This window comes from Myotis lucifugus, unplaced genomic scaffold (assembly GCF_000147115.1).
Source record: "Myotis lucifugus unplaced genomic scaffold, Myoluc2.0 scaffold_3351, whole genome shotgun sequence".
NCBI lineage: Eukaryota > Metazoa > Chordata > Mammalia > Chiroptera > Vespertilionidae > Myotis > Myotis lucifugus.
The window spans coordinates 1-16,085 of NW_005874399.1; the positions used below are offsets into that span (position 1 = coordinate 1).

Sequence of the window (16,085 nt, forward strand, 5' to 3'; positions counted from 1 at the left end):
GCTATCAGCAGCCCAGGCTCTGGTTCGTTCATAACGGAAAAATCTGCTAACTTCAGGACTTTAACATTTTTTTTTCTCCAAAGGATAACGCTTTTCCATGAACCTACCCTCCAAAGAAAGTATCTCTTTTGTCTCTCCTTTTCTGAATCTATACGGAAGAGAGGCAAGTGCCTGTTAATGGAATGACCTGCAACCACATGTAGAAAATGATCTTTTTTCCTCTCTCAGGCCTGGTGTCCCGAAACCGCCCTGAGGAGGAGGACCAGTACTGGCTGAGCATGGGCCGCACGTTCCACAAAGTGACCCTGAAGGACAAGATGATCACCGTGACGCGCTACCTGCCCAAGTGAGTCCTGGGACAGGTCAGGTCTCCAGCTCCTGTCCTGCGTTGTGTCCACATGCTGTCCACATACTCAGTTACGTGTGTCACACGCGGTTCACACGGAGGCGTTGGAGTGAGTGTTGTTGTCCTCTTCTGGAGTTACTGTTTCGTTTCCTAGGGTTATGTTAGGGTTATAGCTCCCAGAGTTCCAAAAGGGATTTGATGCCGTTTATAACGTTTCGCCTGATTCTTAAAAAGCCAAGTGAAAATGGAGAATGTGAGGAGAGAAGAAGGGGAAAGTTGAGATCTGAGAAATCTCCTTTGCCAGCCCCCGGGGATGAGGTGGTTGAATGCCGAGGAGGGTGCTGAGTGTTTTGGAAAAGGTAGGGAGGAATCGGGGAGGGTTCTCTGTTGGACTTCCGGCCGGGCCGTTTTGTTTCAGGTACCCTTACGAATCGGCCCAGATCCACTACACCTACAGCCTGTGCCCTTCCCACTCGGACTCGGAGTTCGTGTCCTGCTGGGTGGAATTCTCCCACGAACGGCTGGAGGAGTACAAGTGGAACTACTTAGATCAGTACATCTGCTCCGCCGGCTCGGAGGACTTCAGGTCGGAGGGCGCTTCGGCTTTCCATTGGGCCTCCTTGGGTGTAGCCATATTTTTTGTTTGTTTTTGTCTAAACAATATTTAGTCATTTATTATTTTATTATTATTATTATTTTTTAATCTTTATTGTTGAAAGTGTTACATATGTCCCTCTTTTCCCCCCATTGACCCTTCCAGCCCGCCCCAGGCCTTCACCACCCTATTGTCTGTGTCCATGGGTTATGCATGTATGCATACAAGTTCTTTGGGTGTATCCATATTTTAACACTTCCGGCCTTTGATTACAAAATGATGTCGGTTTTAGAAGAACCTGGAAGAACAAAAGCACGTCTGCATTTGGGTTAAAAACTCAATGATGGGATGGATGGTGGTGATGGTTGCACAACCGCGGGAATGTGCTTAATGCCACTGAAATGGACACGTAACGGTCATTAAAGTGGTAAACTTCGCTACGTAGATTTTACCACCTAAAAACAAACAGCCAGAAAACTGGGTGGTGGAATGTCAGTGCGGGTCATGTTCTCTTAACGTTTTCCTGCCCACTTTGTGGTGCTTTGCTGTTAATTTTCTGTGTGATTTATGACTGCGGGGATTTAAAAGCCACAGCTCCCCCGGGCCGGGCGCACAGAAGCATCCTGGCATCTCTGGGAACAATAAGCAAATGCAATCTTCCAGTTCCTCCTCCTGAGCTTGTGTTTTTGTGGGTTTTTTAAATTTTTATTTTGTTATTATTTTAAAATATATTTTTATGGATTTCAGAGAGGAAGGGGGAGGGAGAGAGAGATAGAAACATCAATGATAAGACAGATTCATTGATCAGCTGCCTCCTGCACACTCCACACTGGGGATCGAGCCTGCAACCTGGGCATGTGCCCTGACCAGGAATCGAACCGTGACCTTGAGGTCGATTCTTTTGTTTTTTCAGAATTTATCGTTTAATTATCTTTGGCATACAGCCAGCTTGTGTTGTGAGTGAAGCCCCTGAATTGTGGCACATCATGGGGAGAGGGTCCCTCACACATCAGCTTCGGGGAGAGGGTGGAGATGGTGCTCTCATGATCTACTTTTTCTCACCACCAACCCCTTTTCGTCCTTGGCTCCTCCACAGCTTAATCGAGTCTCTGAAGTTCTGGAGGACCCGCTTCCTGCTGCTGCCCGCCTGTGTCACTGCCACCAAGCGCATCACGGAGGGTGAAGCCCACTGCGACATCTATGGGGACCGGCCCCGGGCCGACGAGGAGGAGTGGCAGCTGCTGGATGGCTTTATCCGCTTCGTGGAGGGCCTGAACCGCATCCGCCGGCGCCACCGCTCAGATCGCATGATGCGGGTGAGGGTTCCGGGGCCCCTAGGGGACGGCGCTTGGTCTGGGATTTGGGAACCGTCTCCTCCTATCTCAGGGACCCCTCCGGGAGACTCCAGGAGACTCCAGGATATGGAATAGTTTCCGTCACTCAAAAAAAATCTCCCTCGTGCCACCCTGTGTAACAGGGGTGGGGAGCGTCCGGCCCACGGGCAGTATAAGGCCCTCGAAATCATTTGGTCGGGCCCTGCCAAGGCAGTAGAAGTTCATTAAATGTTCGACCAAATCGAGCGGGCTAATTTTTAAGTTGATAATTTTGTGTGGCCCTCGAATGATGTTGTAAATATTCACATGGCCCACCCCTACTTTATAGCCACCTTCTCCCTTCATGTCTCATTCCTGGCAGCCGGTGGCCTGTTCTCCAGCACTACGCTTTTCGTCTTTTCCAAATGTCCTATGAATGGAATCACACAATATGTGACCCTTCGGGGCTGCCTTCTCTCCCTCAGCGCCATGCCTCCACTGAGGGGCCCCCTGGGGCTGATGCCTTGTCTCCTTTCTCTGCTTCAGAAAGGGGCCGCCATGAAAGGCTTACAGATGGCGGGGCCCATTTCCACGCACTCCCTCGAGGCGGCCGGCCCCCCGGTTGGGAAGAAGGGAACCTCGGCCCTGTCTGCCCTGTTGGAGATGGAGGCCAGCCAGAAGTAAGTGCCTGGGCAGAGAGAGGCTTCAGCTACACGTAGTGGCCCAGAGAGGGGTTTTGGTTTTGTTTGGTTGGTTGGTTTTTTTTGTTTGTTTTGTTTTGTTTTGTTTTTAGTAGAATTTATTCTGTAGAACAGTTTTAGGTTCAAAGCAAAATTGAGTGCAAAGTCCAGGGATTTCCCATACACACAAATGGGGAATCTCTGTACCCACATATACGATACATATCTTCCCCCATTCATCAGCATCCCCCACCAGAGTGGTACAGTTATTACAACTGATGAAGCTACATCGACACATAGTCACCCAAAGGCCGTAGTTCATCTATCTCAGGGTTTTCTCGTGGTGTTGTACATTCTGTGGGTTTAGACAAGTTTAGGATTACATGTCATCACATGACAGAGCAGTTCCTGTGCCCCCTTAACTCTCCCAGCCAGGTCAGGGAGCCTCGGTCCTTCCCGGCGTCCTGGGCCTGTGCCCGTCAGTATTCTTCCAGGCCGCCCCTGGTTCGCTCATCTTCTCTCGACTTGTCTGTGCGCTGAGGACAGAGGCTGTGTGCTGTGCCTGGCACGTAGTAGGTGGACAATAGACGTGAACGATGGAGAAAGGGATGCAAGGGTCCCTGGACGCGATGTTATGGGGGACTAGGCCATGTGTGTCTGGTGTGAGGGTCCCAGCAGGAGCCCGCATCCATTCAGCTTTCAGGAAGTGACATGGAGTGAGGATGAGGCCGAGTGGGAGATGCGATTACAAAGGCTGCGTGGGAAGTTGGGTTCAGGCTGTCCTTACCTTAGCAAGAGCGATCCTTTGAAAGGCCTTTTATTTTCATGGAAAATTTCAAACAGATTAAAAAAAATAGACAGGCTGGTATAATAACTCCCCATTTACCCATCACCCAGCTTCACTGGTTATCATCTCATGGCCAATCTCTTTCATTTATATCCCACTTGCTCTCATCTTCCTTTTTAATTTCTTATTCAATCGCACACATGCATCCCTTCCTCTGTAACATTTCAGTATGTCTCTGAGAAATAAGCACTCTTTCTTAAAGCAAAACAAAACTGTGATACCATCATTTACCTAAAAAGTTACAGCAATCCCTTAACATCATGAAATAGCCCTTCAGTGTCTTTGCCGGAAGTGGTGTTTTCAGAGCTGAGCCCCACGTGTAGGAAGGCCCGATGGGTGGGCCCAGGAGGCAGGGGCCCATGGGTGGGCTCTCACTGGCCCAGGCGAGAATGCAGAGGTGGGGGAGGGTGATGGTGACATGGGAAGGAAGGGATCCAGGTGGGGACGTGGAGAACATAGCAGGCTGACAGGGAGCAAATGAGAGGAAGAGAGTTGGGAGGGGCTGGGCTCAGGACTGAGGGGTCCTCTTCCAAAAATACCTTCATGTGCCCAAGGAGAGACCCCAGGACCCTGCCTGGCAGGTTCTCCCTGCAACTAGTCGTAGGCCTTTCCTGCTGGAAAAAAGAACAAGGAGCATATGTTGCTGGGAAGGGTGTGAAGCTGGGGGTGGGGGGGTCTTATTTTAATTTGTCAGTGAGTCACCATTCAGGACGCTCCAAGGAGCCTGCTTCTGCTCAGCCTGGAAGAGGAAGGATGGCTTGTGGGGGGACCCGTGTGAGGGGCGAGACTCAGCTAGCCCCAGAGCAAGAGGCAGGACAGAGAGGCGAGATCCGCGCCTTCCCGAGGACTGTTCTGTGACGTGGTACGTTCTCTCAGTGCTGGAGGCAGAACAGAGGGAGCAGACCTTCGTACAGTGTTTGCTCACACAGCGTTTTTCATTTGTGTGCTTTTTTAATTTCCTGCCCCAAGCTGACCCAACTTTATTTATTATGAAAAAGAATTTTTTAAATATAATTTTTAAATTGATTTCAGAAAGGAAGGAAGAGGGAGAGAGAGAGAAACATCAATGATGAGAGAGAATCATGGATCGGCTGCCTCCTGCACACCCCACACTGGGGATCGAGCCCGCCACCCGGGCATGTGCCCTTGACCGAAACCAAACCATGACCTCCTGGTTCATAGGTCGATGCTCAACCACTGAGCCACCACAGCCAGGCATGAAAAATAATTTTTAAATGTCCCCTTAGTCCTGCCATGCCAGCATAACTGCTTATTTCTTCCACTTCCCTCCCGTCTTTCTCGGAGGCGTGTCCATTCAGTCAGGCCCTCCTGGAAGGCGGCAGTCCCGGGGATCTTGGCCTTGGGCCCATGAGCAGCGTGGCCGTGAGCCGTCTGGGCAGCAGATACCCAGCAGCAGGCTTCGCTGCTCCTGTAGATGAGGACAATGAGGACAGCTGGGTCCGAGCAGAGACCCCCCACATGGCGGCTGTTACTGCCTTGTTGCCGCCCTCCCGGCAGAAGGCCGTGTGCCCCTACGCATGTTCTCACATATGTACGTGCACAATACGTGTGACTGGTCATTTTGTGGCAGCCCCGTCCCCTGAGCCATTAGACAAGGAGCCTCCAGGGGCAAGGACAGGGTCCCTGGATCCCTGATTGCTAGTCCACGGGCCGGACAGCAGCTCAGTAAATGGGGGTTGACATGGGCGTCAGGTGAGGCCTCTATGGGTAGCCAAGACTTCCTGGCCCTGCTCTCCCGGCCGTGGCCTACCCAAGGGAATGTCACAGTGTGTGACCGCGTGTGGGGCTCAGAAGAAACCACACGGTGAGAGGGGGAGGGGGGCTGTGTGGCGGGAGGAGGCAGACAGTGATGCGAGGGGACAAGGGAAGGAACCCAGCACTTGTTCCGCTTCTCCTGTATGAACTGCACCCCAGAGTAGCAAGTCATTGGTGTGGGGAAGTTTTCTTTTTCTCAGTATTCCAGGGAATAGCTGGGGACGGATGTTAGCACATCACATGTGTGGGCTCTAATGGACGCGTAGATCAGCAGAGATGATCAGCGGCAACTGCCGTCGCCAGAGAGGGACGAGGGGCCTCCAGACAGAAGCACACGCGCGCGTAGGGAGGCGGCTGGCCCTTGAACGTCGATCTGCCCACGCCTGTCATCATCGTCTCTCGGCCTCGGGAAGCGCAGGCCCAGAGGAACGGGATGCGCAGTGAAGGGTGCCATCGGCTCTCCCAGGCTGTCCGTTTACAGGACACGCGAGCTGCTTTCTTCAACAGATAAACGGCAGGGACAAGAGCGATAAGAAGGCGTTTATAGCTTGAAAGAGACTTAAGAGACACAGCGTATTGCAGTGTAGGGACCTTAGTTGAATCCTGTTTTGAACAAACAAACTGCCAAGAAATTTTTGAAGGTGATTGGAGAAATATTTGATATTAGAAAACCTTAAAGAAAAGTTTTTGAGCCCTGACTGGTGTTTCTCAGTGGTTAGAGCATCGGCCTGCGCACCGGAGGGTCATGGGTTCGATTCCTGGTCAAGGGCGCGTACCTGGGTTGAAGGTTTGATCACCTCAGTCAGGGTGTGTGGGGGAGGCAACCAGCCGAAGTGTCTCTCTCACATCGATGTTTCTCTCTGTCTCTCCCTCTCCCTTCCACTCCCTCTAAAAATCAATGCAAAAAAATCCTCAAGTGAGGATTTAAAAAAAAACACAAACAAAAAACAAAGATGACAGCAACAGCGCTGTCTTCGTGTCATCTGGCTACCGTGGGTCCTTCCTCGGGGGCTCTGAGCGAGCCACGGGCGTGTGTTTGTCCTTCCAGGTGCCTGGGAGAGCAGCAGGCAGCTGTGCACGGTGGCAAGAGCTCCGCCCAGCCCGCCGAGAGCAGCAGCAGCGTTGCCATGACTCCCACCTACGTGGACAGCCCGAGGAAGGTAAAGGGGGCCACTCCAGCAGGGAACGGGAGACCCAATGGGCAGGGTGGGGTCTAGGACTGGCGTGCTGAGGACTCGAGGCGGTCTGCCTTGTGTTGCGCCCTTTGCAGCGTGACTACTTTTACTGAGGAACTTTCCTGCTCAAAACTGTAAGGAGGCTGGCTGCTCGGTAAAGGCAGATGGAAAGCAGTCGGGCTAAACGGTACTGGTCACGGCCCAGGACCTGGCTTGAGCCTTGGAACTGGCCATCTGGTTGTCCTGTAGCCACCTCTCCGGCTCCCCCGGAGGGCAGGTAGGAAGCTCCTGAAGCATCTGCCATGAGTTCACTGTTTTTCTTTTTTTAAAATTATCTACAAGTAAAGGTCCAGGATGAGAGAGCTCACTCTTTGATAATGAAATTCCCGTCAGTTTGCTTAGACTCCTGAAAACAACAACCACAAAAAACACAACCTGAGTCAGGGGCCTCTGAGCAGAATAGGAGGCAGGAACAGCAGAGGGGCGGGAACTGTAGTCGGGCTTCGCACACCTTTAAGACCAGTAGCCTTGGCTCTGTCCACGCCTCTGGGAAATCCAGACCCTGAGATCGTCTGGTGTGGGAGGTGAGCCGATCAGATGTCCTTTTATCTGCTCTCCATTAAGAAGAAATGAAGGAGATTTAATAGATGTATTTTCTTTTCAAAATTGTGGTCAAATTGTATATCCACCTTGGTATTTATTTATTTTACTTCCCTGTCATGAACATTTGCCCATATCATTATTTTTGCAAAGAATGAGTTTTAAAAGTAATGATAGAATATTTCATCAGATGGATGGCCCTTCATTTATAATTTGCTTTTTCCATCTGGTTTTAAAAACAACTTTTGAAAATTCTTCCGTACATTTTTATAATAATTCTACAATTATCAATAATGCTGCAAATAGCATCTTTGCAGATAATTATTTGACCACATTGCTGGTTATTTTTTTAGGATCAATTACTAGCATTAGACTACAAGGATGGAGGGATTAAAATCTGAGAAAAAGTATAACTGAGTCTATAGGCAGCTTGTGAAATCTGCAGATCAGGGGTTGGCAAACCTTGGGGAATACAGGCTTTGTGGGCCAAGAGGCAAGTTCAAGGCTTTTGCGTAGGTACTTCCATAAGCAGTTACTACCCTCTCCTAGCTCACAGGCTGTGATAAGCCAGTGGCTGGATGTGGCCTGCAGGCTGTAGTTTGCTGTGACTTCAGGTGCAGTTCTAAGGACAGTCTGTGCGTAAGGAATGACCTGTGGGTCAAGGAAAAGCTTTTCCCCCATCCTCACTTGCATGTATATACATCTCAGCAGTATCAGCACCTCTGCTGCTGTATGTTCTGGCAGAGAAGGGACCCGGATGGAACAAGGAGAATCCCAAAGTACCCTCACTTTGACCTCTGCTCATTGCCCTCTGTGAGGATTAGAAAGAGTGCCAGGGACAGGCCTGAACGGTAGAGAAATTATAGAGCCACCAGCATTCAGGCTAAAATGTGGCAACAACCCGATATTCGAGTGCTATTTAGAACACTCTCCTACTCTTCCAACTGAACACTAAAATCCAGACGGATGGCCACCCGTCATGCTGGGTGTGGATTCCCGTGTCGTCAAGGAGAAGCACAGGTGTGATGCGATGGCCAGCGCGGAGAGCCCTGGCTGACATGCTCAGAACCTCCTGGTGATGTCTCCAGGCAGCGTCTGGGTTGGGATGCGTGGAAGGGGACCCGAGGTTGCATCTCCACAGGCGTGTGTTTTCGTGGTCGGTTCCCCGGTTTCCAGTGACCTGTGGGAAATGGCGGCAGTATTGATCAAACACAGCCAGGCAGTTCAGTGATTCTGCTGACAGGATCGAAGGAAGGTCGTAGGAAAGCAGAGGCCTTCAGATCTATCGCGTGTCAGTGATAATGCATCCAAAGTAAAAACATGTTGACAGGACGAGAGAGGCCTTCTTAGCCATAAGAAAGGTGGAAGGAGGGGTCATTGGAAAAGTCCTCCATGTCATTTTTTAAAAATATATTTTTATAGTTTCAGAGAGGAAAGGAGAGGGAGAGAGAGAGAAACATCAATGATGAGAGAGAACCATTGGTCGGCCGCCTCCTGCACGCCCCACACTGGCGATGAAGCCCGCAACCCGGGCTCAATTGAACCATGACCTCCTGGTTCATAGGTTGACGCTCAACCACTGAGCCACACTGCCTGGGCTTCTATGTCATTTTTGTTTCAAATACGTGGCAACTTGAGGCCCACAGGGACAGGCGGGGAGAGGAAGGCGGTTTCAGAAGCTCCCCCCAGTGCCTGTGCATCCGACATTATGACATTGTCACACAGGCTGTGGAAGAGAAAGGATTGCTGCCTCTTTATCCCCTGTTTGCTCAGAAAATGAAGCCAGAACTTTTCCTGCATGGAACCCTCTTCTCCCATCTGGCTGCCATGTTTAGGGAGCGACAGAATTGAAAGCCTCAAGCCCTGACTATCTCTTCAAGAGGCCTGCTGGTCACCCAGGCTGGTGGGAGGCCAAGAAGTGACCCCTGAAGCGCCTTCCCTACCACCCCCTCCAAGCTGCTCTCCAGCTTCCCCTTCCCCCTGGGCATAGGCCTGAAGGGAGCCAAGAGCTATGTGGGAGGGCACACGCCTCCGAGCCGGGCTCCCAGGAGGCCCCAGGGAGCTTGGACCCACCTTCTAAGCCAGGTGCTCGCTCCCACGTGACGGGATGCTCTGCCCAAGAAGGTGCGAGTCCTGCTTGTGCTTTGCATTTGGATATTGTCTTCCCTGGTGGATCTCTTTCCCCCCCATTCTCTTCATGAGCCCTGTTTCTCTCCTTCCCTCCTTGTTTTCGTTTTTTGTTTTTCTTTCGTCCCCCGCTCCTCCCCCTGATGGCTCACCACGGGTCCACATTCCGTTCCTTCGCTCTCTTGCACCTGCTGCCGCCACTGCCTCCTCCTCCTCTGACTCCAGGACGGGGCCTTCTTTATGGAGTTTGTCCGCAGTCCGCGCACAGCGTCGTCTGCCTTCTACTCGCAGGTCAGTCAAACCCTGCAGCCCACGCACGCCTGCCCGGTCAGCAGAAGCCTTCTGCTCGGCTCAGGACAGATGGGATGGGACCTCGGCTGAGATTCAAGGGCAGCTGACATTGAATTTGGTCTCCGAGGCGTCCATTCCCATCCGAGGTTTGGGCCAGGGCAGAGGGGGATGGAAATGATGGATGTCAGAGACCAAATGGTCGCATCAGCGCTGACTCACGCTTCCTGCCTCTGCCTCTCTGTGCCAGAGTTGCCACCGATTCTTCGCCAAGTGGCAGCCTCTTCCCTTTGAGGTGTTTTGTCCATATAATACAAGCAGCATGAACGACACCTGCTTAAGGGCTGAACGCTTATTTTTTTTCCCTCCTAATACAACCAGAGAAGTCTGTAACCGTGGGGTGAGAAGCGGGAAGTGGCGGAAACCAGCAGACATTTACTAACAGGCGTGTGCTGTCAGAGGCTAACGTGTGCGGCCTGGGCAGCTCCTCCGGCCACTGGACTTCCCGGAACACGTTTGTCAAAGGAAGGGTTTGGGCCAGATCTCCAAGGGCCTCCCAAGCCTTAACATGCTTCAGTGGCTATCTGCCACGACATAGCACCATCTCACTTATCCTCACGCCGTCACCGGTGCGCTAGGTGGAAGTGTTAGGGCCAGTTTACAAATGGAAAAATTGAGAGGCAAAGAAGTTGTACTTTGCACAGCATGGTGCCGACCTGGGCTTTAAATCCAGGACCAACAGGCTCGACCCGTGACCCCCCTGCTCTGTAGTCAACATTAGCAATGACTGTCCTGACAGGTCCTGGGTGACGATGAACGGGGCTCCCAGTCCTTTACCAAGACCCCTGAGTGAGTGAAATCGGCTTAGTTACAGAGACTTGAGAGAGCTGAGGAGGCTTATGCAGAGCAGGGCAAGCTAAGGAGGATGGGACTTGAGAGTTTAAGGGTGGAGGTTAAGGGAGCCTTACTGGATAGAAGTCAGAAAACCAGCATTAAGTACCTACTCTGCCACCTACTATGCAATGAACTCTGCAAATCTGATCTTCCCAACAGGGTGTGAGGTGCAGGGATTATCACCCCACTTTCCAGATGAGGACACTGAGGCTTAAGGATGTTAGTTGGTCAGGAGGCATACAGCTGGCACCATTCTGCCCACCAGTCTGTGTGGTCTGCACCTACCTCTTCCCAGTGAGCTGCTCGACTCGGGGCAAATCCCTGCTGGGACCTCTGAGTCCTCATCCAGAATCTGTGATCTCTGAGTGTGGGCGGCACGCTGCATTTTTGGTTTAAAACAGACTCGGGTCGGACTTCTTAAACTTTTGCTTTCTAACAAGAGACCCTCTTGGACTTAGATTAGAATTTAACATAAGAAAAAGCAATCCCTAGCTGGTTTGGTTCAGTGGCTAGAGCGTCGGCCTGCGGACTGAAGGGTCCCGGGTTTTACAGTCAAGGGCACATGCCTGGGTTGCAGGCTTGATCCCCAGTGGGGGGCATGCAGGAGGCAGCCGATCAATGATTCTCTTTCATCATTGATGTTTCTATCTCTCTCTCCCTCTCCCTTCCTCTCTGAAATAAAAAAATATATATATTTTAAAAAGATCAACATATCTGGAATAAGAGAATTGTGTTATAAATCCCGTAATAGTCCGCACAGCTTCACATGGTAGAATTCACCAGTAGAACAAAAGTGGGTGAGTTCCCACAATTGGAAATTACAGAGTTGAGATCTTAGGAGGACACATGAAAAAATTTATATCTCCCACCAGGTATGTTGTTAAGAAGACATATAACTTCTTAGAAAATTATCTCTACTCAAATCAGATACTTACACAAAATTAAATTGCACTTTATTTATGTTTCATTTCTGTGTTAAATATACATAAAATCTGCCGAAACCGGTTTGGCTCAGTGGATAGAGCGTCGGCCTGCGGACTGAAGGGTCCCAGGTTCGATTCCGGTCAAGGGCATGTACCTTGGTGGCGGGCATATCCCCAGTAGGAGATGTGCAGGAGGCAGCTGATCGATGTTTCTCTCTCATCGATGTTTCTAACTCTCTATCTCTCTCCCTTCCTCTCTGTGAAAAATCAATAAAATATATAAAAAAAAAAATATATACATAAAATCTGCTTGCTTTGTTTTCTTTAGAAATTCTTTATTTTTATTGATTTCAGAGAGGAAGGGAGAGGAGAGGAGCGAGAGAAAGATAGAAAGATTGAAAGATGAACATAGAGCAGGCGTCAGGGAATGGGCAAACTTGGCCCACCATCTGCTTTTATGAATAAAGTTTTATTGGAACAAAGCCATGTCCATTTGTTTACGTTGTCTACGGCTGCTTCTGTGCCTCTCCATGCAGAGTTGAGTAGTTGCCGCAAGCCCTGTATGGCCCACAAAGCCTAAAATATTTAGTCTGGTCCTTTCCAGAAAATGTTTGCCAATTTCTGATGAAGTGGATAACTCCTTAACCTCATCTCCACTGAAATGAAACGCAGGAATTAGGTAAATTTTGGAGACATTCTTCCGTTTAGGCTGGTGGGGCAGTTCTCAGGGGCAGTAGATAAGAGGAAACCCATTACCCGGATCCAGAAGGCATCACAGAAGAGCCACACTTTTGTGCCTGAGAGCTGGGTCGAGTCCTCCATTCGCTTCTAATTTAGAATGACAGTGCAGTACCCGTTCCTAAGCCTTGCTGGTTAGAAGCAGATGGGGATTGGTAATAGCAAGTTGCCTCTTGCGGCCTTTCTCCGTGTACTTATGGTGCTGGCAGAGTCTATGTGTTTTTGGTGTGTTTTCCCCCCCAAACTGAGAGCCAAATGGTTCTTTCAGAATGAGGGGCAATTTTGCCTCCCAAGGTACATTTGGTACTATCTGGAGACCTTTTTATTCATGACAACTGGGCTGGGGGAGATAATGAGAGCAGTGTTACTGGCATCTAGTGGGTAGGAGCTGGGGATGCTGCTCTATGTCCCACACAGGACAGCCCCCACAACAGACTTATCTGTCCCCAAGTGGCAGTAGTGTCAAGGTTGAGACGCCCTGACTTAGCAGGAGTAATTTGTGCAGCATCTAACAACATAGCTGATGATATAAAGCTTCATTTTAGAAGTGCTCAAGTACTCCTAGTACCCTTTAAAAAAAGAAAAAGAAAAAAGAAAAGAAAAGGACCATAAATGTAAATAGCCTTACAGGATTTCTTTTTTTTTTTTTTTTAACGTACAGGTGTCTGTGGACCAGACGGCCGTCCCGGGGTTGGACGGCACCAGCTTGGGGGTAAGCACAGGCCAGTCTGCGGACAGAGGCAACAGCCAGACCTTCGGGAACTCCCAGAACGCGGGGGAGCAGAGCTTCACCTCCGCGAACCCCAGTGACAGCAGGTGAGACTCCTGGGCGGTGGGATGGTCCGCCCGCAGAGGCTGCGGAGGCGGGGCGGCCAGAGTCCTGACTCCCAGTCCGTTCTTACCAGACCTGTGCTGGGCTGATGCCCTGCGCCCTGCCTTGCTCACAGGAGAGCTCAGAGGTCCCCACAGAGGATCAGACATGCAGGGTGGGTTTCGGGGAGGGGGCTCTGAGCCAGTCAGTCCTGTTCCACGTGGCTCCTGTGGCAGAGGCCTCCCATGTGGTAGCGTGCAGTGGGTCTGTGCCGCTGGAGGAAATGCACGGGTAGTGAATGGGTCGCCCTCTGTGGCCAGATAGGGCCACACTGTTCCCAATCCTGAGCATCCAGAGGGAACAGAAGCCGCTCGGACCTCATTTGCTTGGGGAAGCGGCCCACACCCCAGCTTGTTATACCGCTGGCAGATCAGAGGAACTTCTTTTTGATTTCCTTTGTTGCATAATTGCTCCCTAGCCATCTGCCCAGGCTGTTCCTGCCGCCTTCCTGGGCTGATGGAGCAGCCCTGGGCTGCGTGGCCTGAGAAACTGCCTCTTGCACCCGTTCCCTGAGAGAGAAGGGCCCCGGGCAGCCTGCCTGCCGGCGCTGTCGGAAGCACTCCATTGCCTTCACGTCGCACATGCAGGGCCGGCTTCCCATGTCTCATGCACGCAGCCCGTTCACTGTGGCCAGCGGAGGATCAGTTCAGAGGCGCAAGCAGGCCTGGGTGTGCCTCGTCTCTGTTGCCTTCCAGGCTCATCCCCATCGAGCCTGGCTCTGGCCGGGGAGGGTCGGAGGGGCTGCCTGGTTCCTAGGGACGGAGTGCATGTCCCTGCTTCCTCCTTGCTTGCGAGACCAGGGGCACAGGTTTCTTCTGCTTTTGAAAGGAAAGAGGAACTGGGGGTGTGTAGGCTGGAGACAAGGAGACCAACATTGACAGAATCAGGACCAGTGAATGGAAATAGAACAGGTTCCATTTCGTGCTAAAGAACTTGCTAGCAGCTGGTACGCCACAGGGAGGTGGGCTTCCTCGGAGGAGCTGAGTTCTGCGCTCACACGGGTGGGACCGCCTCCTGTCCGAGCCTGGGAGTGGGGACTCGGGGTGCTGGGTTCAGTCCCCATTCAGCGTGGGTATGGGAGGCACCCCTTCTCCTCTCTGTAAAATCAACAAAACGTATTTTTTTAAAAATAAGCAAGTGTGGACATAAAATCACTTGGAATTCTTTTTGTTTTTTAATGTATACACTTTGGAAGTAGGAACCTCTCCCCCTTCCCATAAGATAACCCCAGGATGTCGCGATCCAGAATTTTCTGGGTCACCTTTAATGTCAGTGCTGTCCAAGGTCCCCGCTCTGTAAGAAGGACGGTTCCTCAGGTCCCGGCTCTGGCCCTGCTGACCAGGCGCTCTGTGTCCCAGCTCTCAGCAGGTGCTGGCAAGCTCCTTGACGTCGGCCTCCACCCTGGCCGAGATCCTGGAAGCCATGAAGCACCCCTCGTAAGTGCTGGGCGCGTGTGTGAGCGCCGGGGCGGGAGGGTCCGCAGGCCCAAGCCGGGCCCTGCTCGGGCAGTGCAGTGCGGTGGGGTCCTACCTGACTTGGCTGCTCACTAGCTGTGAGACCTCGGGCGAGTCCCTTGACCTCTCTGGTCTCTGAGACGTACCTTGTTTGTAAAATGGGACAATAGAAGTCCCAGGTTGGATGTAAGGATTAAATAGGATAGTTACGTAGCTCACCTCGTCTCGTACCTGACGAGTATATTCTCTAAATGTCGGGTCCTTTTTGCTTTCTCTTCTCCTTTTCCCCCTTTCACACCATTTTTTGTTCTGTCCTGGGGTTTCTCTGGGTCTAGAAATAGTGGAGAGCAGTTGCTCACGCCAGATAGTAAGCGCTTTAGCGCGAGTCCCTTCTTCACCATCTTCTCTTTCCGCTGTTGCCATGGTGCGTACGCGCCCTGCTCCCTGCCTGCCACGTTGGAACTCAGGACAGGCGTCCAGCTGCTCTCAGAACAGAAGGGCCTCTCGCCCTCCTGCTTCATCAGCGCGGAGGTGGTGCACTGGCTGGTGAACAACGTGGAGGGCGTCCAGACGCCGGCCATGGCCATCGACATCATGCAGGTGAGACAGGCCGGGCGGGGCCACAGAACCGTCTGCTCTGGTCCCGGGAAGCCAGAGCCCGTCTGTGAAGGAGCCGCCCTTTCCAGCAGCAAGGTCTGGAGTGGGGGGGTGAGGGTCTGCTTTTAATAAGTGTGAGGACTGTCTGGAATCGAGGAAGGAGCTTGTCTTGCTTTGAAAGACACGACTTAAAAATCTGGCTGAGCCCGGCCGGCGGGGCTCAGTGTTTGAGTGTTAATCTATGAACCAGGAGGTCACAGCTCGATTCCCGGTCAGGACACATGCCTGGGTTGTGGGCTCCATCCCCAGTGGGGGCGCATGCAGGAGGCAGCTGATCCATGATTCTCTGAGATCATTGATGTTTCTATCTCTCCCTCTCCCTTCCTTTCGGAAATCAATAAAAATATATTTTCAAAAGATCCGATGTCAGTATAGTAAAATATTAACTTTGTCGAAGTTGAGTTTTCTTTATGTTTGAAATATTTGATGATGTTAAAAAACGCATTTGTACTTTATAGCATTGTCTGCACCAGGCACAGCACTTCACAGGGTGCAGCTATGGCTGATGGGGTGGAGGGTACGGTCTCCTGGGGGCCCTGTCATTCCCTCCACCCCGCCCTGTACGGGGGCTGCACCTCTCACATGTCTCTCTGCGGGAATTTCAGTTTCACTGTCTCTCCCTCAGAAAATGCTGGAGGAGCAGCTCATCACGCACGCGTCTGGCGAAGTCTGGCGGACCTTCATCTACGGCTTCTATTTCTACAAGATAGTCATGGACAGAGAGCCCGACCGAGGTCAGAGACGCGGCACGCTGGGGCCACGGGGGCCGGTGCTTTGCCCAGTGACTTGCTCTCTCAAATG

General features: G+C 51.5%; 1 protein-coding gene across 1 annotated transcript; it reads left to right on the forward strand.

Annotated features, from left to right (window-relative positions):
- Positions 1 to 228: 228 nt before the first annotated feature.
- Positions 229 to 16,018, forward strand: LOC102438003 (GATOR complex protein DEPDC5-like; the record flags this gene model as incomplete). The annotated part of the gene is made up of 9 exons (XM_023749165.1): positions 229 to 346; positions 765 to 932; positions 2,038 to 2,257; positions 2,801 to 2,934; positions 6,606 to 6,717; positions 12,964 to 13,118; positions 14,532 to 14,609; positions 15,095 to 15,227; positions 15,910 to 16,018. Coding segments are annotated over 9 exons (1,227 nt in total), but the record flags the coding sequence as incomplete, so codon positions are not given.
- Positions 16,019 to 16,085: the final 67 nt, after the last annotated feature.